Source organism: Salmo trutta, chromosome 13 (assembly GCF_901001165.1).
Source record: "Salmo trutta chromosome 13, fSalTru1.1, whole genome shotgun sequence".
Taxonomy (NCBI): Eukaryota; Metazoa; Chordata; class Actinopteri; order Salmoniformes; family Salmonidae; genus Salmo; species Salmo trutta.
The window spans coordinates 73,361,372-73,380,084 of NC_042969.1; the positions used below are offsets into that span (position 1 = coordinate 73,361,372).

At 43.1% G+C, this 18,713-nt stretch overlaps 3 protein-coding genes across 5 annotated transcripts in view; 1 reads left to right on the forward strand and 2 right to left on the reverse strand.

Annotated features, from left to right (window-relative positions):
* The window catches only part of LOC115206496 (glycerophosphodiester phosphodiesterase domain-containing protein 5-like), a 100,907-nt gene extending 99,360 nt beyond the window's left edge, over positions 1 to 1,547 (forward strand). For both annotated transcript variants that reach the window (XM_029773557.1, XM_029773558.1), the window contains one exon: positions 87 to 1,547. In XM_029773557.1, coding sequence (XP_029629417.1) covers positions 87 to 172 — 86 coding nt within the window. In that variant the 3' untranslated portion in view covers positions 173 to 1,547. The remainder of the gene's footprint in view (positions 1 to 86) is intronic.
* Positions 1,548 to 2,471: 924 nt separating this feature from the next.
* On the reverse strand, positions 2,472 to 8,271 carry hspa13 (heat shock protein 70 family, member 13). Its single transcript, XM_029773562.1, has 5 exons — positions 7,724 to 8,271; positions 7,086 to 7,426; positions 6,709 to 6,922; positions 4,490 to 4,657; positions 2,472 to 4,222 (listed from the first exon to the last, which is right to left on the reverse strand). Exons 1-5 carry the CDS (start codon positions 7,752 to 7,754, stop codon positions 3,639 to 3,641), a joined length of 1,338 nt encoding a protein of 445 aa, XP_029629422.1. The 5' UTR covers positions 7,755 to 8,271; the 3' UTR covers positions 2,472 to 3,638.
* Positions 8,272 to 8,812: 541 nt separating this feature from the next.
* LOC115206498 (SAM domain-containing protein SAMSN-1-like) lies at positions 8,813 to 18,393 on the reverse strand. 2 transcript variants are annotated; one of them, XM_029773564.1, is made up of 7 exons: positions 18,226 to 18,393; positions 17,347 to 17,556; positions 15,617 to 15,734; positions 12,013 to 12,164; positions 11,683 to 11,895; positions 11,139 to 11,286; positions 8,813 to 9,907 (listed from the first exon to the last, which is right to left on the reverse strand). In XM_029773564.1, the coding sequence occupies exons 1-7, from the start codon at positions 18,280 to 18,282 to the stop codon at positions 9,756 to 9,758; spliced, it is 1,050 nt and encodes a 349-aa protein (XP_029629424.1). In that variant the 5' UTR covers positions 18,283 to 18,393; the 3' UTR covers positions 8,813 to 9,755. The 2 variants fall into 2 exon arrangements, with proteins under 2 accessions (XP_029629424.1, XP_029629423.1); XM_029773563.1 differs by having other exon boundaries at positions 12,013 to 12,170.
* Between the last annotated feature and the right edge of the window lie 320 nt (positions 18,394 to 18,713).

Here is an 18,713-nt window from a genome sequence, read left to right on the forward strand (position 1 = left end):
TCAGTGTGCATTGATGTGGTCTGTGTTATATTAGTGAAATACCCTGTGAACACCTACTGATGTCCCTTCACTCTTCTGCCTCCCAGAGGTGAGCAATGGTGTGGGCAGTGCTGAGGACCTGTACATGGAGAATGGCTTCGACTACTACAACAACGAAGGCATCTCCCATTGACTCTCACTCTCCTAATGTGAATCTACTGAAAGACACCCGACTCTACTAGCATGTGGAAACTGAGTAAATTAAGACTTCCAAGTGACTGTCTTGTGATTGGCTTGTCTGTTCTGATTACTCTTGTTTTACTCAGTGCATCCAGATAGTTTTTGGTTTGTTCCTCTGAACTACTGATTGACAGGCTGCTGTATTGCTGAAGAATCCCAGGCAAGCACCACCCATTGCTTTGTACATTCTGTAAATAGGTTTGTTTTTGCTTGTTAAATACAATGTGGGACTAAAAGCACTTTTTATTGATGAACCAATTGATTCGTCAGATCTGTGGCCTCTTCTCACCTCTAGATCATTTTTTTTTTTTTACAATTTGTTTGTCAGAAAAGGGCATTTATTTGAAAATATATTGGTCCATTATATATTGTTTTTCACTCAAATCTCCCGTGGGCAGGGATTGAATGGGCTCATGGGCCATATCTGGCCCACGGACTGTAGTTTGCCCACCCCTAATCTAGGTGCTTTGGAGACCCCCCAGTTAGTTTGTTTTTAAACTGTTATTTACTTGCAGCCACTTCATAGCACAGCTAATTCTTAGTTATTTAGAGGATTTTAAATACTTGTGCAGCATTGCCCCTATTTCTTGCCACGTTTGGGCGCTATTCTAATTTTTAGGAACAAAAACAACATGAACAAGCTGTTTACAGAGGGTCCTGCCTTCTCCGACTAAGTGAAATATTTACATGATGTAAGATAATGATTTTAACAGCATTTCCTTCATCCATGCATGTGACATACAATATCAAGTGACTGTGCTGTCTCGGGCAAGGCTTTTGTTCAGGCAGAACTATGTCTGCTGGGTGTGTTTTTGTGATGTTTTCAGTTCATTGTGAATGTTTTGATTTTTAAAGGATGTGAACAGTGTATTATGGCAGTAGAGATTTCACCACCTACCCCAAGTATGCAGTTCTACATGGAGTGTGTACATATTACAAAAGTTTTATATGCTATGGCTGTCTGAGGATTATATTGGAAATGTGATGCATAATAATAGCAATAGTGTTGAGAAGTTTATGAAAGTCAAGTCATTTAAATATTTTGCAGACCAACTCTTCAATGGCATTTGAACTCATGATGGTGTTGTGGTGTTTGAAAAGCAAACTGCATCATATAGAGTGACATTAAAGGGTATATTTTATGTCGTGATGAAGTGGGGTGTGTTATATTAACTGTGAAAATAAAGCTCTAGGCTGTTGAAGGGACAACGCTGAGTATCAGAATAGTTCACACAGGGTCAAGGAATGGATTGACTTGTGTTCATTTACTCCTTTGGTATTTGTGTGCCTCAGAAGTCAACATTAAAATGCTTCTGATACCAAAGTGATATCCTTTTATTGTGATTTTTCTAGATGGAAGATAACTGTAACACACTATTTAGGTTGGTGTTACTGTTGACTGTGTAGATTTAGCTCATGTCAACGCTTGATGTACAGTGCCTTCAAAGTATTCATACCCCTTGACTTTTTCCACATTTTGTGTTAGACTGGATTAAATTGATTGGCCTACACATAATACCCCATAATGTCAGTGGAATTATGTTTTTATTAAAAATGAAAAGCTGGAATGTCTTGAGTCAATATGTATTTAACCCCTTTGATATGGCAAGCCTAAATAAGTTCAGGAGTAAAAAGTAATATGTTGCAAAGCTCTTACACTTACCCAGAAAGACTAATCTTGCTACCAAAGGTGATTCTAACAAGTATTGACTCGGGGGTGAATACTTAAGTATTTCTAAAAACGTTCACTTTGTCATGGGGTAGTGTGAAAAAACAAATCCACTTTGAATTCTGGCTGTTACACAATGTGGAATAAGTCGAGGGGTATGAATACTTTCTGAATGTACTGTATGTTCTATGCAGTAGCCCATGCCAGTAACTAACACCATTGTGGATCTCTAACATACTGATGTTTTTCCATCAATTTTACAGTTACGCGGCAAGATGTTGCCACATTGCTGAAGAAGCTAGTGAGTGACTATGGTAAATGCAATTTTCACGATTTTCAGTTGATATGTGCTGGGAACATTATCACAAATGTCCTTTTATTTTTTTCCTCCCACCTGTACTAGAAAGTCTTTATCATGGAATGCAGACAGCAAGATGCATCTGTATGTTGTTTTCTCTTACAGCAATGGCAATCTCTGTTGGGTCCTGAACTGTGTTTGAATGGATTTGTATGTATATTAAAGCTGGCTTTAATTTTGTTCGCTGCTCTAGAATATCCCTCATAGAAAGAAAATTCAATGGTATTTTGGTAATTCAGGATTTATTTAAAGCAGCATGTAGTACAAGCAGAAATCTAAGGGAGCCATTTGGAAGGGTGATTTGAAGAAGCAAAACTTGCAGTACAAAAATATCTTAATCTACATACTTTGAAATGGAACGGTCCAGATAAATTCCTATAGCATATCGCTAGAGAACTGTGCAGTATCTGAGGCACGTTCAACAAGGTATGCATGCAAACTGTTTACCAAACCTCTAAAAGGTATATATTATTTAAATGTGTCCACTGTATCAGTCTTAACTAGACTGGTATTATGGAATGTACATTCTATACATGAGAATGTCAATTATCAACGAACATGTTTGTTCTAATGCCAGGGGCTGTAACAGCCTCAACCATTACTGTCCACCTGCAGTCTTGTGAGACACGGTAACACTTCAAACAGGCACCATAAGCCTAGTCCTGTGTTTTTATGGCACTTATTTACACATATAGAAGTACTAAGTGTCAGCCAGTGATTCTTATAATTCAATTGCACCAGAATGATGATGCTGGTTAACAAGTTAAAGTGGAATACTGAGCATGTCCCTTATTTAGAAAATCTGTTAACCCATACAAAGCTGAGCATAGGCTATTGCTTGAATGTAAAGCTAGTAACAATGTGTGCAAAAATATTTGGTCTGAAACTAATAGCATTATGCCTTCGTCAATAGGACTCCCTAAAGGACTGGTGGTTCTTCATATCAGGTGACTTAAAAGCACAAAGCCTAATAGTGCAGCTCTCTGAAAAGGCACAAGCACGTTGTCATCCACTGAAAAACAAAACACCTCATGTACAGTACACCCCCCCACTCACAGTACAAACACTAGAAATAAATAAATAAATAGCTGAAGGTGTCTTGGCTGGTCACAGTTCTCTAGAAATAAAGGTTGTTCCCTGAGTTGAACACCATTTTCGGTCTAATAAGTTGGGCTGACAGTAAAAAAGTGATGGTGCAATTTGAGTTTCTCTGAGAGAATATATTCCAGTAGCTATTATTACAGCTGAAGATCATATTTTAACCTCATAATACTATTGCACACCTTGTGAAGATGGAGAAGCACAATTAACAGTTAGAATGCAGACCATCCTTTAATATGGCAAGTATCTGTCTGGTGGCATCCTTATGTCCCTTGCTACCTCTAGACTAGATCAATTGAAGATGGTCTTGCGGAGGTGTCTGTTGGGGATCTCTATAGCGCTGACCTGTAGGGGCCAGGAGCCGCCCATGATGCCAGCCTGGATGGCCACCCCAGTCACCACTGCCAAGTCTGGGTCCACTGAGGTGTTGGGCTCCTTCCCAAAGTACTCACTGATCAGCTTCCTAATCCTAGGGATGCGGGTGGAGCCTCCCACCAGAACTATCTCATCCACCTCCTCCTTCCCCAGGTGGCCCTCGGCCAGCACTGTCTCTACAGGCACCAGAATCTTCTGGAAGAGGTCGGCGTTCAACTCTTCAAACAGTTCACGGGTGATGACTGCTTGGAAGATGATTGGGTCCTTGGTGGGCCCCTGTGGTGGTTGCTTGGGGTCTCCTTGGGGCTCCAGGTGCAGGGGTACCCTGAGGTCGGCGCTGGGCTGCAGGGTGAGGTTGAGCTTGGCTGCCTCCACGGCCTGGCGGAGGTGGTGGATGTCCTCTTTGAGGGTGGGGGGAATGCCGTACTGCTGGCGGACCCTCTCCATGGTGTACTGGAGCAGCCTCTGGCTGAAGTCCTGTCCCCCCAGCTTGTTGTTACCTAGGAAATGAAGACAACAGCAAGGATCATTCTCTGAGCCCAAGAATACTATCTGATAGTGCTGTATTGGGGTTGATTCCATTTTAGGTCATGTACTGTATGGTTTGAATTAGTTGTGCTAATTGGAAATGGTCCTCTTTAACTACAATATGGCAAATGTTCCACTTGTACTGTATGCCCAATTTAAAACCAGAAGTTAAATGAAAATGACCAACTAAACCATTCGTATCGACAACATAAGGAGTTGAGAGTAAATTAGCATCTTACCTGCCATGGCTCTGGTGAGGAACATGCCCCCCTGTTTGTTGAGCAGAGAGACGTCCAGCGTTCCTCCTCCCAGGTCTACCACCAGCACGTTGAACACGTCCACCTTGTGTAACCCGTACGCCATTGCTGCAGCTGTGGGCTCGTTGATCACACGCAGGATGTCCAGTCCTGAGTGGTGTAAACAGAACAATCAGATGTTAGTTATAGTGGGTAGTGTAGATTTGGTCAAAGCCCTTAAGGAATCTTAATGATTTTGGATTAGGTGTCCAATATTCTACTCTGTATGTATCAGTGCATTCGCAAAGTATTCAGACCCCTTCACTTTTTCCACATTTTATTACTTTACAGCCTTATTCTAAAATGGATTAAATAGTTTTTTTCCCTCTCAATCTACACACGTAGACCATAATGACAAAGCAAAAACATGTTCAGAAATGCAAATGTATTGAAAATAAATTTGAAATATCACATTTACATAAGTATTAAGACCCTTTACTCAGTACTTTGTTGAAGCACTTTTTGGCAGGGATTACAACCTGGAGTCTTCTTGGGCATGACGCTACAAGCTTGGCACACCTGTACTTGGGGGGTTTCTCCCATTCTTCTCTGCAGATCCTCTCAAGCTCTGTCAGGTTGGATGGGGAGCATCGCTGCACAGCTATTTTCAAGTCTCTCCAGAGATGTTCGATCGGGTTCAAGTCCAGGCTCTGGCTGGGCCACTCAATGGTTTTCATCAAGGATCTCTACTTTGCTCCGTTCATCTTTCCCTCGATCCTGACTAGTCTCCCAGTCCCTGTTGCTGAAAAACATCCCCACAGCATGATGCTGCCACCACCATGCTTCAAAGTAGGGATGGTACCAGGTTTCCTCCAGATGTGACGCTTGGCATTCAGGCCAAATAGTTCAAGCTTGGTTTCATCAGACAAGATAATATTGTTCTTCATGGTCTGAGAGTCTTTAGGTGCCTTTTGGCAAATTCCAAGTGGGCTGTCATGTGCCTTTTACTGAGGAGTAGCTTCTGTCTGGCCACTACCATAAAGGCCTGTTTGGTGGAGTGCTGCAGAGATGGTTTTCCTTCTGGTAGGTTCTCCCATCTCCACAGAGTAGCTCTGTCAGAGTGACCATCAGTTTCTTGGTCACCTCCCTGACCAAGGCCCTTCTCCCTCGATTGCTCAGTTTGGCCGGGCAGCCAGCTCTAGGAAGAGTCTTGGTGGTTCCAAACTTCTTCCATTTAAGAATGATGGAGGCCATTGTGTTCTTGGGGACCTTCAATGCTACAGAAATCTTTTGGTACCCTTCCCCAGATCTGTGCCTCAACACAATCCTGTCTCGGTGAGCTACGGACAATTCCTTCAACCTCATGGCTTGGTTTTTGGGACCTTATATAGACAGGTGTCCAGTCAATTGAATTTACCACAGGTGGACTCCAATGAAGTTGCAGAAACATCTCAAGGATGATCAATGGAATCAGGCTGTACCTGTGCTCAATTTCAAGTCTCATAGTAAAGGGCCTGAATATTTATGTAAATAAGGTTTAAAAAAAGTATACATTTGCAAGAAATGTCTATAAACCTGTTTTCGCTTTGCCATTATGGGGTAGTGTGTAGATTGATGAGGAAAAGTTATATTTCATCAATTTTAGAATAAGCCTGTAACGTTACAAAATGGGGAAAAAGTCAAGGGGTCTGAATAAAGTGGTATGTGTGGTATGTATGTATGTATGTATGTATGTATGTATGTATGCATGCATGCATGCAAAACAGTTATTTTAGAACAAACACCTAATTATATCAGGGATTGACATTAAAGTCTAATGCAGTTGCACATCCGAAAATGTAAATTAGCTATTTACAAGCAGAAGTGACATATTGCCTTCCTTTCACCTACCCATAGGAGAGGAATCAGAAAGATCAGTCATTTAATTATTTGTATTTTGGTTGTTATCACTAAAAAAAAGTTATCAGAGCAAGCTCAGCTCGTCATAAATGGTCTGTCTTTCACTTACACAATGTGGATGAACCAGAGCAGGCTCAACTTGCGCTCAGTTTTACTTGCCCCAGGCAATAGGGCAACCCTTAATGTCAATCCCTGTATGATAGACTGTTTCTAAATGAGACTACACTAAACAGCTATACAGTGTAAGTTATTCCTGTAGCAGTGTTTACACATCAAATCAGATATTGTTTGACTGTTGATACAGTATTGCCAGATAGACTGACCAGCCAGGTTGGCAGCCCTGATGGTGTAGTTCCTCTGTCTCTCATCAAACTCAGCAGGGACAGAGATAACAGCCCTCTGAATGGGGACACCCAGGTGACGCTCCGCCATCTTCCTCATCTTCAGCAGCAGTCGAGAACCAATGAATTCGGGAGTAACTGTGAACGTCTGGTTGGTGGTGACAAAGAACTCTGCACTGCCATTGTTGTTTATCACCTGAAAGAAAGGTGTTACAAATTAAAGTCAGCAGTCATTGATGTAGAATATTCATACACCTGTAATCACACATAGCTTATGTAGCCAAATGCTGATGATGTATTAAATCATTTTCACTGTGGTGTATTGACTGTCAAAGTAACTACAGCAGTATGTACTGTACCTTGAATGGATAACGAGCACTTTCCTGCTCAAGGAGCTCTTGTTCGAATATCTTTCCAATAAACCGCTTGGCATCATAGATGGTGTTTTCAGGATTGCTGTCGGCCAGATCCAGACCATCGTGACCGGCGAGGACTTCGGTAGATGTGAACGACACCGCACTAGGGATGCTCTTCCGCCCCTCCTCATCCCCTATCACCTCCACATCCCCGGTACCCGGGTGGAATACTCCCACGGAGCAGAAAGTGGTCCCCAGATCTAGGCCGATAACTTTGGGTTTCGGTGGAGGCAGATACTGCTGGCCCAGATAGCCAGCCAGAAATAAAGCCAGAATGACCGATCCTGCGACACGGAAGATAAAGAAATGACGTGGGTTTAGGGATGGATGTTGACTACGTAGCTAACTAACTAACTAACTAACAACTGGTACCGATAGCCTACTTATTTACATATTAATTCAGCGTTGACAGTTCTGACACTTCGTTTACCTTTCCAGCTAACTTGACTACTGTGAATTAGGTAGCAACTAGCCAGCTGTTACCACCGGTAATTTGTCTGCCCACTTGCTACTTACTGTTAGCTAGCTAAACAGCTGGTTAGTTACACAATAAGCACACGTTACGGTTAAATCTTACTTACCGATCATAGACATTTCCCCAGCCATTGTCATGTATTGATCACCACCGAACTGAGACGTAGTAAAACAAAATCTAGGAAATTCGCCTCATCAGTTTCGGAATGGATGAATGGTGTCACTAGTTACCACAGCCACTAAGTCTTAAACCCCGCCTATATCTACAATTTATCTTCTTCAAATGCAATTTTAAACTTAACCCTTAAATACACTTCTAACCATATCCTTTTTACGATGGCCAATTTTGACTTTGTGACTGTAGTAATTAGTGATACCCCTCTTGACCTGTTCTACGTTCAGAATAATATGTATGATTCACAGAACTACACGTCACCATTATAGGGTGCGTTCGTAAATTCACTCTGGAGTGCCAGAGGACATTGTCCGCTCTGAATTTACGAACGGACAATCTGACCAACGCTCTGAATTTAAAAACACGCAGAGCGTTGTCAGATTGTCCTTCCGTAAATTCAGTGTTTCGCTCTCGGAGAGCACACTGAGCGCTCTGGCCGAGGAGTAGGGTTGATCCGAGCGTTCTGACCTCACAACGGCAGTGAAGCACCCAAGCTAACTGGCTAAAGTTAGCTAGCATGCTAGCTACTTCCTGGCATAAATGAGAGAACACCTCACTCTGACCATTTTTCTCGCCCTTTCTCGCGCTGGTTATGCTGTGTTCATGTTATTCAGAGCGTTGGTGACTGTAACTGTGCTGATGGCAACAATTTAATTACGCCTTTTTGCCGAGGTTTACTGACACCGGCCATACTCCACGGGTGTTGAGCGTTCGTAAATGAATCAGTTATTCTGAGCGAATTTACGAACTCACCCATAATGTGGTCTAAAGCTTCTGGGTACCGTAGTCCAATCCATGCGTTATCGCTTATATATACACAGGATGAGAAAGCAAAGGAACAACCTTTCCCATGAACACTAGTCGTAAATGACGTTCAAATGAGTGTGTTCAGTGTCGTAACATTTTGAGGCATGCAACATATAGCAATATTTTACAACTGCAACACCTTTTCTGTGCACATTTTGCTTGAAAATATATTATACATTCAATGCAGTACAAATTAACGGATTAGTTAGACAGATTACTCTTTAAATACTTTATTCATGTGTGACATATTGCACTTATTGAGTTCTACAAGTATGTGCATTTCACAGGAGGTTGGTGGCAACTTAATTGGGGAGGACGGCTCGTGGTAAGGGCTGGAGCGGAAAAAGTAGAACGTATCAAATACATCAAACATATGGTTTCCATGGTTTCCATGTGTTTGATGCCATTCCATTCGATCGTTTCAGCCATTATTATGATCCGTCCTCCCCTCAGCAGCCTCCACTGGTACTGTACATTTTGTTGAACCAGGATTGTTCAAAAAGATATGTAAAAACTCCCGTGCACACACACATACACATTTGTTTTACTATCCTTGTTGGGACAAGGATAGTAAACAATGAATTTCCATTCAAACTCCCATTTTCCCTGACCTTAAACCTAACCTACCCCTAACCACAACCCCCTAACTCCTAAACCTAACCCCTTAAGCCTGAAATAGCCTTCTGTCACCACAAGGATAGTAAAACCAAACACACACAGACCATAGTTTCCAGCACAATACACAAAAAATAAGATTTGATTTAAGTCAAATATAATTTGTCAGGGGTGTCATTCCATGGAGGGCCTAGTGTCTGCAGGTTTTAGTTGTTTTCCTTTCAATTAAGCCATAAACTACCAGTTGTAGAGAGTTCCTTTCTAAATTGTGACCTTAATTCATCAATCAAGTACAAGGGAAGAGTGAGAACCCGCAGCTATTCGGCCCTCCGTGGAATGAGTTTGACACCTGTGCTTCATGTGAATGAATAGGTTAGATAAAAGGTGCATTCAACAAATTCATTGGGTTTTAAGAAAAATTGGCTACATTTAACATTTAATTAATTAAATCCCATCTTGTTAAACCAAATACAGACAAGACAAACATGGTGAGCCATCGTAATTTACATGTCAAAACTTGTTAGTTAGGATAGTGCAGCCTATCAGTGTGTGACTGGTTGGCTCTCTGTGTCCTCTTTGCTGTTTTCAGAGCACTCTGATAGAATAAAGCAGCCTGAGTCTCTTGGACAGTCGCTTTTCTCCACCTTCAAACTGTGTGATGAAGAGGGCTCCTCACTCTCCCTCACATCATCGCCTGCAAACACAAGAACAAAGCAGGCTGGTTGGTTGGATCCTCAGACCCAGGAAAGAAACCTGCGAGTTGCCAGGTTAGCTGCCCCGATCCAAGTCAATTTAAATTAATTTGGGTTGCCATTCTCAAACCATCCAAATGGAATTAAGCTTGATTTAATGACTAGATTCATCCCTGGCTGGTAATCTTTGCCAGGGTTAGCCAACAGCCAGTCATGATATCTGGTTCAGCCAGGGTGGCTGTCACGCTCTGACCTAGGAGAGCTGTGTTTTCTCTGTTTAGTTAGGTCAGGGTGTGATAGGTGGGTGGGCATTCAATGTTTTTCTTTTCTATGTTTTGGCCAGTTATGGTTTCCAATCAGAGGCAGCTGTCTATCGTTGTCTCTGATTGGAAGCCATACTTAGGCAGCCTGTTTTTCCTGTGTTGGTGTGGGTAGTTGTTTTCCGTTTTGTTAGTTACCTGACAGAACTGTTGGCTGTCGTTTTGTTGTTTTTGGTTAAGTGTTTCATTAAAGTATGAGCACTCTACACGCTGCGGCTTGGTCCCCTTTATACGACCCTCGTTACAGTGGCAGTGTTATCTGTTTGGTCCAAAATTAGCCCACAGTCAATATCTGGTTTAGCCAGTGTGGCAGTGCCATCTGTTTGGTCCGAAACTAGCCCACAGTCACGATATCTGGTTCAGCCAGGGTGGCAGTGCCATCTGTTTGGTCCGAAACTAGCCCACAGTCACGATATCTGGTTCAGCCAGGGTGGCAGTGCTATCTGTTTGGTCTGAAATTAGCCCAAACACACATTTATGACCTTAATTTAGACCAACTTAAATGGTGTTATGTGGGGACACAAACATAAATAACCTTTATGCTAATTGAACGCATCCCGTTTTGTAAGCAGCTGACAGAAACTGTCTAGTATTGCTCATTTCCTAATCTGGATTGGAGAACAATCTTTCGGTTTCATTTTATGTTTCAGAGCCTTGCAGTGTTTTACAGAGGAAGACATTTTGCCTCTTTAAGCAGTTTCTCTCTGACTGGAACCAACTCTGCAGGATGAGCAATTCTAAAATAATAGCAGCGATAAGCATCTGCTTATTTTAACATACAAAGATCAAGATGTTACTTCCTGAGTGTAGGGCTGTGCAGCATAAAATGTCTGTGGTATAATTCGCTATTCCCTTTGCCCCAGTATAAATACAGTAGGGCTAGGCTACAGTAGAAATTGGTTTTGCTACTCACTCTCTGTATATCTGCAGTCGACAGCAGCCAGCAGCCTGCCTCTGTGTTCTGGATTCATCACGTTCAGCTCTATAAGGTGTTTCTCCTGCAGGTGCCTCAGGTCCTCTACTGTCTGGTAGCCATTCAGAAGCAGTGCAGATGCATACTCCTTGAATAAACAAGATACAGTTCCACTGTCAATCTCATCTACCTTTCATAATCTTATACTAATCTGTTCACCTTTGAGTGCTTTAGGTTATGTTTATGCATATTAAAAAATGTTTGTTGTGTAGAGACAACACTGATTGGTTACTGTAAAGAGGAAAGAACAAAATGTGTCTGTATTTGGAAGTCATTTTAACAGGGTCAGAGCTTGACCATGGCTAGAAGCTATCCAGCTTTTGTCAAATTAATGTCATTTTAGCTAACCATAACCCTTTTCCTAACCTTAACCCAATTATTCTAACCTGCTAGGTTAATTCTCCTAACCTGCTACGAAAAGTCAAATCTGAAGTTAATTTGACAATAGATGGATCCCTTCTAGCCATGCCATCCCAGCACTCACCTCTAGATGTAGCCGCTCCAGTAGTTCCAGTAGTGTCTTTGGTCGTGGTCTCTTGCTCATCCTCTGAGGCCTGATCTTTGGCACCTCCTCCTCTCTTTCTTTCTCCGTGAGCATGTCAACGTAGATGAACTTGAAGTTTCCCACTTTGTTGTTCAGAATCCCCGTCCATATGCCCATGGGAGGTTTACTGATGATGCTGATAATGTCTCCAACCTGGTAAGAGATATCAATAGATTGGACTCATACATATAGATCATGAAACAGCTCTTACAAACAGCTTTCATGGCATTTCACAGTACACCCATTCTGGAAGCATTATCTTTTGTCTACCTTGAGTTTGAGGGAGTCAGTGTCATATGGGCTGGGAACAAAGTCTGTGTGGACCCGTGCTCTACCACAGAAGTGTCCGTTGTAGGAGCCGTCCTCTTCTAGTCTCAGACTGTCTCTGGCACTGGAGCCATCTGACACGCTGGCCAAACCACCTGAGCCAACAGGGGACAATACATCACAATATGATTACACTGCACAGATTTACCCCTGGACCAAGAATATGTTATGTGTGTATCCTTGTGTTGGAGGGAAGGTTACCAGCCTTTCCTAATATTGTAATATGACGGTAATAATAAAATCAAATCAAATGTTATTTGTCACATGTGCCGAATACAACAGTGGTAGACCTTACAGTGAAATGCTTACTTACGAGCCCCTAACCAACAATGCAGTAAAAAAAAACACTAAAAAACGAAATAAAAGTAACAATTAAAGAGCAGCAGTAAAATAAAAATAGCGAGACTATATACAGGGTTGTACCGATACAGAGTCAATGTGCGGGGGCACCGGTGTCGAGGTATTTGAGGTAATATGTACATGTAGGTTGAGTTATTAAAGTGACTATGCATAGATGATAACAACAGAGAGTAGCAGCGGTGTAAAAAAAGGGAGGGGGGGGGCAATGCAAATAGTCAGGGTAGCCATTTGATTAGATGTTCAGGAGTCTTATGGCTTGGGGGTAGAAGCTGTTTAGAAGCTTCTTGGACCTAGACTTGGCGCTCTGGTACCGCTTGCCGTGCGGTAGCAGAGAGAACAGTCTATGACTAGGGTGGCTGGAGTCTGAAAATTGTTAGGGCCTTCCTCTGACACCGCCTGGTATAGAGGACCTGGATGGCAGGAAGCTTTTCCCCAGTGATGTACTGGGCCGTATGCCCTACCCTCTGTGGTGCCTTGCGGTCAGAGGCCGAGCAGTTGCCATACCAGGCAGTTGATGCAACCAGTCAGGATGCTCTCGATGTTGCAGCTGTAGAACCTTTTGAGGATCTGAGGACCCATGCCAAATCTTTTCAGTCTCCTGAGGTTTTGTCGTGCCCTCTTCATGACTGTCTTGGTGTGCTTGGACCATGTTAGTTTGTTGGTGATGTGGACACCAAGGAATTCGAAGCTTTCAACCTGCTCCACTACAACCCGTCGATGAGAATGGAGGCGTGTTCGATCCTCTTTTTCCTGTAGTCCACAATCATCTCCTTTGTCTTGATCCCGTTGAGGGAGAGGTTGTTGTCCTGGCACCACACGGCCAGGTTTCTGACCTCCTCACTATAGGCTGTCTCGTCATTGTCGGTGATCAGGCCTACCACTGTTGTGTCATCGGCAAACTTAATGATGGTGTTCGAGTCGTGCCTTGCCGTGCATTCATGAGTGAACACGGAGCGCAAGTGGGGACTGAGCATTCACCCCTGAGGGGACCCTGTGTTGAGGATCAGCGTGCCGGATGTGTTGTTATTTTCCCTTACCACCTGGGGGTGGCCCGTCAGGAAGTCCTGGATCCAGTTGCAGAGGGAGGTGTTTGGTCCCAGGGTCCTTAGCTTATTGATGAGCTTTGAGGGCAATATGGTGTTGAACGCTGAGCTGTAGTCAATAAATAGCATTCTCATATAGGTGTTCCTTTTATCCAGGTGGGAAAGGGCAGTGTGGAGTGCAATAGAGATTGCATCATCTGTGGATCTGTTAGGGCGGTATGCAAATTGGAGTGAGTCTAGGGTTTCTGGGATAATGGCGTTGATGTGAGCCATGACCAGCCTTTCAAAGCACTTGATGGCTACAGACGTGAGTGCTACGGGTCGGTAGTCATTTAGGCAGGTTACCTTAGTGTTCTTGGGCACAGGGACTATGGTGGTCTGCTTAAAACATGCTGGTATTACAGACTCGACAGGAAGAGGTTGAAAATGTCAGTGAAGACACTTGCCAGTTGGTCAGCGCATGCTCGCAGTACACGTCCTGGTAATCCGTCTGGCCCTGTGGCCTTGTGAATGTTGACCGATTTAAAGGTCTTACTTACATCGGCTGCAGAGAGCATGATCACACAGTCTTCCGGAACAGCTGATGCTCTCATGCATGTTTCAGTGTTATTTGCCTCGAAGCGAGCATAGAAGTAGTTTAGCTCGTCTGGTAGGCTCGTGTCACCTGGCAGCTCTCGGCTGTGCTTCCCTTTATAGTCTGTAATAGTTTGCAAGCCCTGCCACATCCGACAAGAGAGCCAGTGTAGTACGATTCGATCTTAGTCCTGTATTGACACTTTGATGGTTCGTCAGAGGACATAGCGGGATTTCTTATAAGCTTTCGGGTTAGAGCCCCGCTCCTTGAAAGCGGCAGCTCTAGCCTTTAGCTCAGTGCGGATGTTGCCTGTTGCCAATGACTGATGTGATGTACTCCTCAATGCCATCGGAGGAATCCCGGAACATTTTCCAGTTTGTGCAAGCAAAACAGTCCTGTAGCTTAGTATCTGCTTCATCTGACCACTTTATCATTCATTGAGTCACTGGTGCTCCTGCTTTAATTTTGTCTTGTAAGCAGGAATCAGGAGGATAGAATTATGGTCATATTTTCCAAATGGAAGGCGAGGGAGAGCTTTGTATGCAACTCTGTGTGTGGAGTAAAAGTGGTCTAGAGTTTTTTTCCCTCTGGTTGTACATTTTACATGCTGATAGAAATTTGGTAAGACCGATTTAAGTTTTCCTGCGTTAAAGTCCTTGGCCACTAGGAGCGCCGACTCTGGGTGAGCGTTTTCCTGTTTGCTTATGGCGGAATACAGCTCATTGAGTGCGGTCTTAGTGCCAGCATCAGTTTGCGGTGGTATGTAGACAGCCACAAAAAATACAGATGAAAACTCTCTAAGTAGATAGTGTGGTCTACAGCTTACCATGAGATACTCTACTTCAGGCGAGCAAAACCTTGAGACTTCCTTAGATATCTTGCACCAGCTGTTGTTTACAAAAAGACATAGTCCGCCACCCCTTGTCTTACCAGACGCCGCTGTTCTATCCTGCCGATACAGCATATAACCAGCCAGCTGTATGTTGATAATGTTGTCGTTCAGCCACGACTCCGTGAAGCATAATATATTACAGTTTTGAAAGTCCTGTTGGTAGTTTAATCTTTCGTAGGTCATTGTTTTATTTTCCAAAGATTGCACATTTGCTAGCAGAATGGAAGGCAGTGGGGGTTTATTCGATCGCCTACGAATTCTCAGAAGACAGTCCGCCCTCCGGCCCATTTTTCTCTGCCTTCTCTTCACGCAAATGACAGGGATCTGGGCCTGTTCCCAGGAAAATAGTATGTCATTGTTAGGCTCGTTAAAGGAAAAAAAGGATTCTGCCAGTTCGTGGTGAGTAATCGCAATTCTGATGTAGAGCAGCAACATTATGTACAAAATACAAAATAAGTAAAAAAAGAAGTTACAAACAACGCAAAGAAACCAACAAAAAAACACAATTGGATAGGAACACGTAAAACGTCAGCCTTCTTCTCCGGGGCCATCTTAATAATATGGTAATACAATGGTAAAATAAAACTTATTCTTCATTTACAAACGTGTAACTTAATTTACAGACTTGTATGAGGAGAGACATGACTTTCTGTTGACACCCCTGTGGAGAGGACTTACTGGAGGAGCTCTGTCCGCTGTAGAGGCTCTCCAAAGAGTTGCTGGTCTCTTCAGAGCCTTTCTCAACAGGAGGACTGCTCTCTGTTTCCTCCTCTAGGTCTCTGTTAGTGTCCACACCCTGCATTGGGAAATACAAGATGGACAAGCCACTATGTGAGTCAGCTAAATCATCTCAGGGTGGATTCCTTTGCTATATCAATAACAGTGCCATTTATATAAGGAAGGAAGTGTCAGTAGGTTAACAATTCAACATAGCCACTTACAAACACTGACCAGGTTGTTAGATGCTATTTTGTCACTTAGACCTAATTTCAACACAAATTGAGGCTTGCTTGGCCAGACTTACACTACATGAACAGAAGTATGTGGACACCTGCTCGTCGAACATCTCATTCCAAAATCATGGCATTAATATGGAGTTGGTCCCCCTTTTGTTGCTATAACAGCCTACCACTCTTCTGGGAAGGCTTTCCACTAGATGTTGGAACATTGCTGCAGGGACTTACTTCCCTTCAGCCACAAGTGCATTAGTGAGGTCGGGCACTGATGTTGGGTGGTTACGCCTGGCTCGCAGTCTGCATTCCAATTCATCCCAAAAGGTGTTCGATGAGGTTGAGGTCAGGCCTCTGTGCAGTCCAGTCAAGTTCTTCCACACCGATCTTGACAAACCATTTCTGTATGGACTTTGCTTTGTGCAAGGGGACATTGTCATGCTGAAACAGGAAAGGGCCTTCCCAAACTGTTGCCACAAAGTTGGAAGCACAAAATCCTCTAGAATGTCATTGTATGCAGTAGTGTTAAGATTTTCCTTCACTGGAACTAAGGGGCCTAGCCCGAACCATGAAAAAGAGCCCCAGACCATTATTCCTCCTCCAGCAAACTTTACAGGTGGTACTATGCATTGGGGCAGGCAGCACTCTCCTGTCATCCACCAAACCCAGATTCGTCCATCGGATTGCCAGATGGTGAAGTGTGATTCATCACTCCAGAGAACAAGTTTCCACTACTCCAATGGTGGCGAGCTTTACACCACTCCAGCCGAAGCTTGGCATTGCGCATGGTGATCTTAGGCTTGTGTGCAGCTGCTCGGCCATGAAAACCCATTTCATTAAGCTTCCAACTAACAGTTATTGTGCTGACGTTGCTTCCAGATACAGTTTGGAACTTGGTAGTGAGTGTTGCAACCGAGGACAGACAATTTTTACGCATTACGTGCTTCAGCACTCGGCGGTCCCGTTCTTTGAGCTTGTGTGGCATACCACTTTGCGGCTGAGCCGTTGTGGCTCCTAGAAGTTTTCACTTCACAAAAACAGCACTTACAGTTGACCAGGGCAGCTCTAGCAGGGCAGAAATGTGAAGAACTGACTTGTTGGAAAGGTGGCATCCTGTGTCGGTGCCACATTGAAAGTCACTGATCTCTTCAGTAAGGCCATTGTTTGACTATGGAGATTGCATGGCTGTGGGCTGGATTTTATACACCTGTCAGCAATGTGTGTGGTTGAAATTGCCGAATCCACTAATTTGAAGGGGTGTCCACATACTTTTGTATATATAGTGTATTTTACAAGAGTGTTCTTATGACATAGGTAGACGTCACAATGTTGCATTTGAGGATGTGGGTTATACCCAGTCAGATGGGAAATATACAATATTTCAAGAGCCTCTTGATACACTACGCAAATATAAGTACTGTGTAGGATGAGAAAGAGGCAGTCTGTAGCGTGACTCACAGCTTCCTCAGAGAAGGTTTTGAAGTGCTTCTTGCCCATCTTCCTGCGCATGGTTAGAGAGATGGCTTTCATCTTCTTCCCCAGGCTGCCTTGTTTGGTTTGATCAGAACTCTCACATCCAGACTCCTCTGTCACTGTTGTTACATTTTCCTCTAGTCTGGCTGGTGATGGTTGTCTGATGCCGTCAAATCGCCCAAAACTGGTGGAGCGCTGCATGGAGAGATCACAGATGACAGATTGAATATGTGTTTGCCACAGTGGCAGCAGGAGTCAAGACTCAATCTGGAACATTATGCAATACATGTAGCACCCCCATCCCACCCAATCACTATGGGTTTTTGATGATTTCCTTTCCTTTTACGTTTCATATTATGCCTATGAAGGACCAATTCAATGGTAATGAATTATGTTATCATACTCCCTTGATTTACAGTAATACTGTGCCATTGTCTTGAGCAATGTGTCTTGAGCCTAGAAGTCTGGCACGTGAGGCTACTTGAACTCAATCCCATTTGCACTATGCGTGTATCTCTATCATGATGTGCTTGTGAGGTACAGTTAATAGATTTTCACATTTTTCATAAACCTAAAAGTATATAATGAATAATTCCAGTAAATCCCTATTAAATACCAGGACCACACACTGCAGCAATCTAGGGAACCTTTTGACCATATATCTGCTGCACTTCCACACAGATGACCAATGTCTTCTATCTACTGATCATCAGTCAAAGACATTGCTTATTCTTTTAGTTAGAATCACATTTTAGTGCTAACTATTGTGGGTAGTTAGCACTAAAGAGTTGTCAATTCTACACAAATAGTTATCAATTCAATGCATTTAAACGTGCTACTTAGAAATAATGTGTTTCCACCTACCTTTGGTTTACTGGGCTTTGGTTTGTCTGAAACATTTGAGGCTGCCCTCTGTAGCATTTTGTGTTGATGTTGTTTGGTTTTAGAGTTCAGTCTAATGTAATCTTAAAGAAGCCTATCTGTACTCTGACCAACTCTGATGGTAGTTAAGTGTTAACTGCACTAAACTAACCCAGAACGAATGCTTGGCTTCCTCAAAATGACAGGATGTGACATGTGAGGCAATCAACATTATTTCTATTACCACGGTATCCGTTTCAGAAGGAGAAAAACACATTCTGCTAGATGAGCACTTTGCGGTCTCCCTCTAAAAACATTTGAATTTCTAGGAACACTGTGATGAAGGTGACATAATTTTGGAACCTAGTTACCATTTGTGTTTGGGCTACATTTGCTGCATGACTCACACCTGGCATAGGCTATACAGTGCCTTCAGAAAGTATTCACACCCCTTGACTTATTCCACATTTTGTTGTGTTACAGCCTGAATT

Excerpts from the sequence above, each read along its gene's own strand:
- LOC115206498 (XM_029773563.1), bottom strand. The coding sequence starts at position 18,282 with ATGCTACAGAGGGCAGCCTCAAATGTTTCAGACAAACCAAAGCCCAGT. Across the intron at positions 15,735-17,346 it reads AAACCTTCTCTGAGGAAGCT|GGTGTGGACACTAACAGAGA; the intron begins GTGAGTCACGCT and ends TTCCCAATGCAG. Across the intron at positions 9,908-11,138 it reads CGACTGCAGATATACAGAGA|GCGATGATGTGAGGGAGAGT; the intron begins GTGAGTAGCAAA and ends TTGTGTTTGCAG.
- hspa13 (XM_029773562.1), bottom strand. The coding sequence starts at position 7,754 with ATGACAATGGCTGGGGAAATGTCTATGATCG. Across the intron at positions 7,427-7,723 it reads TGGGGAAATGTCTATGATCG|GATCGGTCATTCTGGCTTTA; the intron begins GTAAGTAAGATT and ends TCCGTGTCGCAG. Across the intron at positions 4,658-6,708 it reads CAGGGCTGCCAACCTGGCTG|GACTGGACATCCTGCGTGTG; the intron begins GTCAGTCTATCT and ends TACACCACTCAG.